Below are 11,648 nucleotides of genomic sequence, written 5' to 3' on the forward strand. Positions count from 1 at the left end.
AAAGAAATTTGGTCTACAATACTAAGTGTTCCCATAAGTCTTTATCTCAGTTATTTTAACAATGTAGCTGTAATGCTTTGTAAATGTAGCAAAAAAAAAAAGAAAAAGGGTACCACATAAACTTATATTATAAAGATGTGTGTTCATGACAGAACATTTGACAATACACTAAGATTAAACAGTTTAGCAATTTGGTAAATGTTCTTAAATAAATGAAAACCTGTAACTTTCAAAGTGAAATCAAGACACTGAATTTAATTGATGCAATAATTGTCTGTGTAAGTAACGGAAGATTTTCAATATAAAATGAAATGCGTAACTGTCACATCATTGACAGTAGAAGAAGGAAATGTTTTATTTAATGACGCACTCAACACATTTTATTTACGGTTATATAAGGCGTCGGACATATGGTTAAGGACCACACAGATATTGAGAGAGGAAACCCGCTGTCGCCACTTCATGGGCTACTCTTTTCAATTAGCATCAAGGGTTCTTTTATATGCACCATCCCACAGACAGGATAGCACATACCACAGCCTTTAATATACCAGTCAGGTGCACTGGTTAAAACGAGAAATAGCCCAATGGGCCCACTGACGGGGATCGATCCCAAACTGACCGTGCATCGAGTGCTTTACCACTGGGCTACGTCTCGCCCACTAAAATGCAGTATTAGCAAATTGCTAAACGTGTTTGTCTTAGTACACACATGTAAGCAAAGTCACATACATTATCAAAAGGTTTCAGTAAGAACATGATACACTTTTCTATTATTACGGCTCCTCCATAATGGTCATATAAATTGAAAATTCTCTTTTCACAAATATTAAATCGAATACAGAAACAAATTACTCTTCCAAGTTCTTGTATGTATACATGTAAACATGCAGAAATTAGCTGTAAATTGAAGCAGAATTTTGATGCATATATTTCAAGTTTGAAATGGGAGCATATAAATAATGAAACATCACTGATGCATGTATGTATATATATATACCACCAATCATTATGGTAGCAGGTTCTATAACAAGAATCTGGGGGTGCGTAACTTATGAACAAGGATATCATTTTACCATTCAAACATATTCACCACCATGCAACACATTAGTTAAAAGTTAAAGCTTGCTTTGTTCAATGACATCATTGTATCATAATTCACACTGATTATTAATCATGAGCTATTGGATGTCAGACATTTGATAATTTTGATGTAGTCTTTGACATGCATCATCCCACAGACAGGATAGCACTGGTTTCTCAGACTTACTGGGGGGATGAGAAGGAAGGAAATGTTTTATTTAATGACACTCAACACATTTTATTTATGGTTATATGGCATCAAACATATGGTTAAGGACCACACAAATACTGAGAGACGAAAACCCACTGCCACAGATAACATAAATTTTTCCATCATATTTAAAACTGGATGAGAGAAACATTTTGTTAAACAGTCATAGTAGGAAACAATGGTTCTATATATGGGTTAAAAACAAGGCATCATTCTCAACCATCCATTCTACTACTTGTATGCTTTGGTGAAAGAAAAACAAACAGAAAAAAACAGAGTCACAGTTACATACATGTACATGTGCATGTAAATGTATTTACAGTTGTGGTTTTACAGTTTCAATTAAACTGGGCTGAACTAAATGATGATAATATTACTAGCGCTATTCACATTTCACATTCTGTCACCCAGTGGAGCCAACATCCACGTTCATATTTCTTACTCTATAGTCCAATCATAACAGAGGAAACACATTTCATACTTTTCTCACTGAGAAAGAATCACACCTTGGTATAACTCACCAAGTTATTGGATCATTCAGCATTTTCTAATGTATGACTGTGTCCAAACATTTTTCCATTTTCAAATAATCATATTTAAAGTGAACAAAACAAAGGTTATAGTAATATTACAATTAATGTGTACAATGGTTTTGACAGTGTTCACACTGTAGGTACATGTATATCAAACATAAAGAATTTTTTTTTTTTAACCTAGCTTGTTAATAAACAATGACACTATTGCCACTCCAGTTATTATCAAGTACAGTTATATAAATTACATACATGTCTGTTGTAAATTAATTTTTAATTGTCACAAAATTGGCTTAAGAATAATTGGTATATATATAGTTCATTTATTCTACTTCATATACAGTTCTAGGCCCAAGTTTAACACACACAAAATAAAAAATTGCCACATTTAATTTTTAAAATCTCAATTGAAATTTTACAAACAAAAATTACATTTAATAACTGGGTTCAACTTTATTTCATAACAGTAACTCTGGTCCACAAGACCAGTTTTTGAAGTGCAGGTCACAAGCCATATTAAATAGGGTATTTTCCTCTGCAAAATGTTTATCTTTGGGTGACTTTAAATGTGATTTCGTTAAATCTAGATGACTATTTTGGTCTTCACACCAGGAAGCACAGAGGCTCCCACAAATGGTGATCAATGCTCCAGCTCCAGCTGCACTGGAGTAGGAAGTGGGGGGAGGGGGCAAGGGGGAGCATGTATGTATATGTGTGTGTGCCCCCCCCCCCCCCCCCCTCCTCCACACACTTTTTGGCACCTTCCTACTATTAAAAACAAGTGTTGAATTTTATATTAATTTAAATAACAAAACAATTTCATGTAATAATTGATATTTTGTCAGGGAATAACTGGGTTTCTACAATTTTTTAAGTTTAATACAATAATAATAATAGATAATTTAGCCAAATGTTCGGTTCACTTAGAATGGACACAAAAATGTAAGTGTAACATTAAGAACTTGTAAGATAACAAAAAGGCTATTCAAGAATGACAAAATATACTGATTTAGTATTTTTAAAAAGCCCATCTAAATGCTGGGTATAATGTTGTTTTGTTTTAAGGATTATTTAAAAAACAAACACAAAATAACAAATCACCACGTTCATCTTATACAGGGCTAGCTCTGGCACTTGCCAAATTCGACAATTGCGAATTTTAAAAACAATTGGTAAATTTTATTTTAATTTGGCGAAATAATTTCAAGTATTAAAAAGTGTTACAAAATAACTGGGTTTCTGTAAGTTTAGTAGATAATTTGGTGAAATTTTCTGCTGACCCAGAGCTAGCCCTGTTACACACTTTTACATTTTTTATCACAATTGGCAAGTGTGGCAATCAAAAGGCCAAGACCTCTTCATGTACATCAAGATAAAAATTTACATAAAATAAATACAAATCTTACCGATATACTGTAGTAGACATATTAAAGTCTATGTATTACATATAATTACAAATATATATAACTTTGATATATACCTGTATTTCTATTTTTAAAACCATTAACAATATTCTTAATGCTATTAAGTTTACAATTTACATACATATACATGAATTAAGTGGGAAGATTCTCGTGTAGTTTGGTTAATTAATAGATATACAAACCTGAAACACATTTGGATACAATATGCATTAGTGTTTAAAGACTACTCTGTCAATTTAACATGGCAAAAAAAAAAAAAGAAGACCAACTAGTACAGAAAACTGTTTAGAATAATACAACACAAAACACCCAAAAATGGTACATATCGCACCAAATTCTAAAGAAAATAATTCACTTACAAGCACAAGTAAAATCAGGACCATATTTAGTGCTGACACACACACACACACACACACACACACATCAATGTTTCAAAGATAAAATAAATTATTTATATTTGATAGATTTCTTCTATGAGATTACATTTAAATATCAAGTAAAATGACTGAGAAAGTGGTAATTTTTTTAGTTACAGTTATCAAATTTGCAATCTCAAATTACATTTTAACATTTTGAATAGATCCAATTTACACCTGTTCTTGTAAAATGCTATTCTTTGACTTAAACTTCTTTCTTCCTTTGATCTAAATAAACTAAAAACAATGGTTGGCCAGTAAGCAGCTGTAAAAATAATCAAATTCTAAGCTCTTTATCTATCACATGAAAACAAATAAATATTTTAAACACATTTTAAACTATGCCTTATTTAGTGTCAAAACATCCATGGGCATTTCGACATTTGGTCAAGAGAGAAAGAAAACTTCTTTTCAGCCACACAGACCATTCGTAACGATAAAGCAGCAAAAAAAAAAATTGTATGTATATATATGAACAGGGCTAGCTCTGGGTGAGAAGAAAATCTCCGTGAAATTATCTATTAAACTTCAAAAATAGCAGAAATGTTGATATATTCTGTAACAAAATGTCAAATTGACAATTATTACATATAATTTGTTTGCCAAATTAAAATAAAATTCGCCAATTGCTTTTAAAATTCGCAACTGGCGAATATGGCGAGTGCCAGAGCTAACCCTGCATCACATCTTAGCACTGCTCAAAATAGGATTCAAAATATGGCCTGCTGGGATCTTTTTTTAAATATAGTAGGTGAGAAAAGAAATATATCCTGCTGACAAAAAAATATCGTCTGCTGAAAAAAAAGATACCAAAGGGTGAGGCGAGGGTTTGGTATATACTGTGTGAAAAATATCACCTCCAATATGAATTTTAGAGCATTATGAGATTAAAATATAACAGAATTATAAACTAAATAGCATAGATAATCATAAGATTCATTCAAACATCTTTTTCTCTTGAAAAAACAAACTGCGAAATTTTGGTGGTATTAACAGGTGAATTTCTCACTAATAAATGGACTGCTTTTCACAGGACGCTATTTTGAGCCCAGGTCAGGCGATTACTCGTACAGCCTCGATATACTAGTTAACAAAGCAATCTGTTGATTAACGCAGACTGGCATTAATTAAACTTATTACTATTAGTACACATAAGTAACTGTAGCTACGAGTATGCGTGTTTTACATTAATTAGTATCCTAAATAATATTACAGGACAGTATTTTAAAGATAAACTGCAGCTTCAGCTACAATTCAAACTCTTCCATATCAATATCGATGTTGGCATTAGTGTTGGAAAAGGCCGCCTGAGCAGCCAGTGTGGCCTGCTTGATTGCAGAGCGGTACGGCCCTCTCTTTTTCTTGTTGTACCTCAACTTGAAATCTTCCAGAAACGGATAAAGTTCTGAGCACTGCATATGTGACATGGTGGACGAGCCAAACCAAGAAACATGAGCTGTCTGAGTGATGATGATTCCGTTGTCTTTCTGCGTCACCATGATGGACATGACGCGCCCTGGCCACCACGGGAATCCTTGAATCTTGCCCCACACTATGTCCTCAACGTGTATTGTCCTGTCGTCGGCCATCACACACTTGGAGACGCTCTGAGATTGAATTTTCATCATGAGAGGCCTCAGCGTGTCCACGGGGGAGTCGGTCACCTCGGACTGCGGAGAACCCGGATAATCGTTACACACGTCCGAATCAGACTCGTTGTACGAATCGTTTGAGTCGCTGGCACTGTACCGGCTCTCTGTGTCTTGGTCCAGGTCATCAGATGACATTGAACCTCTGTTGTCACCGGTCTGGGAACTGCCCGTCCGTGGTTCAACTCTTGCCAGGCCTTGATTCTGCTTCCACATATACACAAGTCTTGGCCTTTCTGCCGAATTATCCTCATCCAGTGGTCTAGCATTTTCATGATCTTCATCATTATTAGCTTCAATATGATCAATCCAGTCTGAATAATTCTTCACCGTAGATATTTGGTCAATATTTTCATCTTTCCCATCATCTGTCATATTTGCACCTTCATCTATTACGAGTGGTTGTTCATCATATTCAACATACATGTATTCTGTGTCATTGCAGCCGTTTTCCACTTTGGAATTATCTGTATCATTGAAAACATTTGTCTTTTCATAATAATTACTTTCATTACTTGTTTCTGTACGACTTTCCCCATTTCCATTCCAATCACTTTCAACGTTTGAAACTAATTCAGCCATCACTGGTGGTTTGTCACCGTCTTTTGTATCTGTGGTATGGTACTGGTTTGCATGGCGATGTTTATGCTTTCGTTTGTGTTTTTTGTGATGACTCGATATTTTAGAACCTTTCTCATCCAACTCTACACTAACTGATTTTGTCAGCTGATCTCCAGATCGATGCCGTTCTCTCTCTTTAGCCTTTTTCATGGCTTTTTTCAGTTTCTTATGAGACACATAGTTTTGAACTTCCTTTTGTGGAGATGCAGATGGGTCTTCAGAACTACTTTCTACCACACCACTGTCCATCCCTGGAAGTCTAGGTGGAATATTCAACACAGCACCATCACCGTAAGATATCTTAATGAATGGAGTAGCCTTAGGACTTGGCGGTTTTTCCACTTTTGTCGATTTAGGCTTCACCGGATTTTGTTCTACTGTTTTGTTTTCTAAAAAAGTTGATGTTGCATTTGAATTTGACCTTTTCTTAGTAGGTTCAGGAAGACGTAATAACACCTCTTTTGAATTTGATCTGTTTCTCAAACTCCATTTACAAGTGGTAACAGTTCGATTGGACACATAATGTGAAGGACTCCGCGAGGAGCTGGGCTTTGTGTGTTTAGGTGGAGCCAGATACCGTGATGGACTTCTTGTTGAAGAAACAGAAGATGGCTTTCCTGGCCTAGAAGATGAAAGTGTATTATTTGATTTTCCTTCATCATGTTTATTGTATTCATGGATTGTATTTTTGCAATTTGAGCAAAGAGTTCGCCGCGGCCTGAGGCGAATGTCCCTCACAGATTTTTTGCCAACTGGTCGAATAGTATTCTTAGGACCAAGAAGTACCGGTTTTTCACTGTATTCTGATGGATCATGGTTGTATGTAAATCTTTGAGATGTTGTTGACACTGAAATTTGCTGATGTCCAATATCATTCCCTGGAATTGAGGTGCTGTTGACATCATTTTCTCCTGATTTATCAACATTAGCGGGTTTTGGTGCAAAGCAAATCCCATGTGGAACATTTCTGAAATAAAAGAACATATTCATTTTATTACCCCATTCAATATATGCTGCACCCTATTGCAATTGCAAATGCAGGGTCTGTCAAAAATGGTTTTCCCATATGTCAAAATTCGGTATTTAGTCCACATTTGGAGAAGAAAATTCAACATACCTCTTTGCTGTATCCAACAAAATTCCTCTGAATTCTTTAGATCCAAGTTTCAAGCAAACAACGATTACATCATCTAATGCTTCTTCTATCAAAACAGGTACTTTTGACCACTTTGAATTATGGTACTGTTTCCGCTTTTCATCCGCCATTTTATTTTGGAGTTTCCCAACATCAAGGTGTGTGAAAATATTTTCTAAAACGCTATTGAAATTTTATATTAATAATTTATTTTACGTCTATAAAATAAATATAATCTTTATATAAGAGTAATTTTCTATTGAACGATATAGTGACTTCTGTAATATACGTAAATAGACAACATTAAAACTAATAAAAATAGTTTTAAATTAATTGAAGCTTGTCGTCTTCCAAGTATTATTATTTTAATATAGTTTTTGTATTGTGCGCATGCGCATACAAGGAAAATTATAAAGTGTTCAAGAAATGTTTGTTTTAAACAATTTAAAAAAAAAAAAATGATATAAAGACCATCTGGTTTTTTGGTATAATAACCATTATCCTTTTACACTTTTTGCTGTTAAATGAAGTCGTCTATTTCTGTTGTCAATGTCGTGATGACTAGATTAAATATTTCTGTCAAATCGGTTGGACTATACCAATTCAAATCCCATAGGCGACCATGTTAACGTTTGTGTTTAAAAACACTATATACAATATATCAACCAAACTGTGACCCATAAATATCAGTACTACAACCCCTACCTCAAAGTATTAACTGCAGAAAGTGGTACCTTTCATGGCTCATCAAATAAAATTGCATACATTTTTAGCCCAGATGAAACTATTTTTTTTTACAACCAACACACTCACATTTATAACCAATCACAGGACTTGTGGTGTTAACTGCACCTCGAACTTCGACCCAGCCGGAAATTAATTGGTATAGTGCAACCTTAAAGGCGCATGCTCCCATCTGAAATTGTCAAAGACGTGCCATCAGTATTTTAGTCTCATAGCTAGTTTGTAATACAAATAATAAAAAAAAAGAGGTTCCAAATGCTACAGACTGATTGTTCTACTTTTAGTTTCTGTTTGGACGAGTTACTGAATCAAATCAACAGAATGAGGTTAGTATTATGATGAAGAAATGAAAGGAAATAATTTCGAGTATTGAAAATAATTTAATAAATCTGTAATAAATATTTGTAAATGGAAAATAAATCATATTTTGCTGGGATAATTTAAAGCAAAATAATAATAAATATGTTTGTACCACGTTTTGGTGTCTGTTCATTTGATCTTACCCGTGGTTTATCCCACAGTTCGACCACGGGCGTGTCTAACCTATTTTTTTTTTTGCGATTGTTGAATGGACGAAAAACGTTACATCTACATATTACACATACAGTGCAGCAGGAAGTAAATTGGAACATTGTTTTAAAAACTAACACTTCCACTAACGTTAATTTAATAAAGTAACAATACAAATCTGTAAAAATAAAATGATTATTTTCTTCAAAAGAACTTTAAAAAAATAAATAATTATCAAACAGTATCGCTTCATTTTTCATTAACCTGCTAAGCTGTGACAGTGTAATGCAGGTGCAGATGGAGCATTTTTCTAGGGAGGGGATGCAGCATTTAAAAAGGCCATCTGCATAGTTACGGCTATTTGTTAACCATTACGGCGTTGTTTTTCGCTATTAAACCCCATTTTTCACAAATAAAATTGCACTTTACTTACATTTTATTATTTAGAATACATCTTTCCATTCACCTGAAGTGCTTTTTGGTAATCCTGATGTTTGTAAAACCACGAAATGCATTTTTTGCATTTTTTCACAAGACGTGCTGTCGAGAAAAAACCGTTAAGCAAGCGAGGTCCAATCTATTTTTAGAGGGAATCTTCCTGTGTAAACGTCACAGATGTTGGTATACCACGTGACCGTTATCATTTTGGTTCCGTTTGTTTTCTCGTGCACGGTTCGCGCAATCAACATCCGATTTGTTGTTGTTCATTTGTGAGATTTTTCTTCACAGTTCGTGAACATTTTCAGTAACAATAAATTTCAGACAAGTAAGTGTCTCAATACAAAACGTTACAAACCCGTAAAACCAATAATTTTGCTAAGTCTTACGATATCTGGAGAAGGGATACAACTAGGATAGAACAGTTGGAACATGTCCAGGAGAGGTGAAAAGAACGCACCCCAAGTCTGTGCGCACTCTGTGAAATTTGTCGTGACATAGGCATTGTTGTGCTTCGACCGGCCATGGTGGCGTCGTGGCAGGCCATCGGTCTACAGGCTGGTAGGTACTGGGTTCGGATCCCAGTCGAGGCATGGGATTTTTAATCGAGATACCGACTCCAAACCCTGAGTGAGTGCTCCGCAAGGCTCAGTGGGTAGGTGTAAACCACTTGCACCGACCAGTGATCCATAACTGGTTCAACAAAGGCCATGGTTTGTGCTATCCTGCCTGTGGGAAGCGCAAATAAAAGATCCCTCGCTGCCTGTCGTGAAAAAGAGTAGCCTATGTGGCGACAGCGGGTTTCCTCTAAAAACAGTGTCAGAATGACCATATGTTTGACGTCCAATAGCCGATGATAAGATAAAAAATCAATGTGCTCTAGCGGCGTCGTTAAATAAAACAAATTTTACTTTTTGTTGTGCTTCGAGCGACATCTACCGGTGACATCAGAATACTAACTTTCACAATTATTTCAAGCAATTGGGACATGGGGATTCCCATGGTATTTATCGATATAAAACCTGCTTTTTCACTCCATTTGATAAAAACGTGATCTAAGTGTGTTACAGGTTTGTAGATTAACCAAATTATAATTTATTTTCGCTGGATGGAACTAGGATGTGCGGCTTTAAGGGAGATATGCGGTGTTCAAACGGGCCCCTACAGCAAGGTCTACAGGGAATGGGGGGGGGGGGGGGGGGTCCATCGCACCCCTACCAGCCGTACTTTTAACACCTAAAATTCTTCTATTTTTTTTCGGGCCCACAAATACATGTACATGCATTTCTATCCCAGACTCGTAAAACCAAGTCAAGACCCTTCTAAAAAAAAAAAAAACCCACTTCAAAAACATGTGGAGACAGCGTCTGCATTCGGGGCCTGAAGGGAATGGCATCTACCAGCTGGACAGGCTGAAAATCTCTCACACGGACGCCAGCCCACATTCTCCAATCCTATCCCATCCTATTTGTTTTTTCGTTACGGTACTGACATAGTGTTACGGTACTGACACATTATTACATAATGACTGACATACTGGGTACCATAAAGTTCAAAATAGATATTAATATTTGTAATTTTATATAACAGTATACTAAATTAGACCGAAATAACTCAAAACAACCAAATAAAGTATTCTTACCGTTTCACATAGTAAATCGAACTTTTCAAAATTACAGGAAACTTTGTATAGTAAGTTTATAGTTACTTAACTATACCATATTTTCGGGTGCGGACCCTGTCATAGAGGAAGATGTTGGAAATCTCATCTGCCCCCACCCCCACCGAACTTCACAAAAAAATCCAGTGTTTAACGAATAAATATGATGGAGGTAGTTCATTTAGTAGTTAAAAATGTAATATCATGGTCGGCTGTTGTTTTCCTGTTTGTTTGTTTGTTTGTTTTTGCGTATGTATGTATTTTTTGTGAGGTTTTTGTTTGGTTTTGTTTTGGGGGGTGGGGTAATTTTTGTTTGTTAAGGAAGTTTGCTTTCGTCAGCATATAATGCATGTTTGTTTAACTTACAGTACGGCAAAAGGCATTTTTGATGTTGCAACTTAGCATTACAAAACTGCAGTCGTCATTGAATTATTGAGATAAACGATATATAGAATAGTTGTCATTCATTTAAAGGACTTAAATCCGTCAAATTAAGGTGATTTTTCCTTTAAAAAAAAGAAGAAGACATTTCATATTGTTTCTGTAAGCCTTATACCAAAATAAAATTTATCGAAAAAAGATCGGGCACTCCAGGAAACATCAGTGTTGAGTTGTTCTGGGTCTTTGATTAGTACATCCAAAACACTGACGTGTACGCCAACAACGCCACCACCAACAACAAAAACAACAACAGCAACAACAATTTCTTTTCTTTTTTTAATTAAAAGTTTAACCACTAATGTGTAGCTTTATGATTTTCATTGACATTCCTTTATCACAACACACACACACACACACACACACACAAAAACATGTCCTCTCCCCCCCCCCCCCCCCCCCCCCCACACACACACTTTTAAAGCCGGATTGACGCCCATGTGTACCGTACGTGTGTCCTGCCATTACATCGTTTCTGTTCAGGTTACCGATATCAAGTAGCCTACCAGTGTATCAACTGATTGTGCTTAAGTGACTATGGCAGTTGCCAGCGTTTAAATTCATGGTATTTGTCAGCAATTACAGACAGACACCTGCCTATACGAGGGCCATAATAAATTAAATCTCAATCCCCACTGTACCAAAATAATTTTGTGTAGTCAGCAGGCTACTGAATATGAACAGAAGACTGACATTGTTTAACCATAATGACCATATTCACATATTTTTTATACAGAGTAAAATAGTTCAAAGAGAATAGCAAATAAACTTTCATAATACTTTCAA

At 35.5% G+C, this 11,648-nt stretch overlaps 1 protein-coding gene across 1 annotated transcript; it reads right to left on the reverse strand.

Moving 5' to 3' along the window:
- Positions 1–3,029: 3,029 nt before the first annotated feature.
- On the reverse strand, positions 3,030–7,203 carry LOC121384234. The gene is made up of 2 exons (XM_041514521.1): positions 7,055–7,203; positions 3,030–6,904 (listed from the first exon to the last, which is right to left on the reverse strand). Exons 1-2 carry the CDS (start codon positions 7,201–7,203, stop codon positions 4,915–4,917), a joined length of 2,139 nt encoding a protein of 712 aa, XP_041370455.1. The 3' UTR covers positions 3,030–4,914.
- Between the last annotated feature and the right edge of the window lie 4,445 nt (positions 7,204–11,648).

Source organism: Gigantopelta aegis, chromosome 10 (genome assembly GCF_016097555.1).
Source record: "Gigantopelta aegis isolate Gae_Host chromosome 10, Gae_host_genome, whole genome shotgun sequence".
NCBI lineage: Eukaryota > Metazoa > Mollusca > Gastropoda > Neomphalida > Peltospiridae > Gigantopelta > Gigantopelta aegis.

Bases quoted from the DNA above. Each gene is read 5' to 3' on its own strand.
- LOC121384234 (XM_041514521.1), bottom strand. From the start codon at position 7,203: ATGGCGGATGAAAAGCGGAAACAGTACCATAATTCAAAGTGGTCAAAA. The intron at 6,905-7,054 runs GTATGTTGAATT...CTTTTATTTCAG, and splicing joins TTGTTGGATACAGCAAAGAG to AAATGTTCCACATGGGATTT.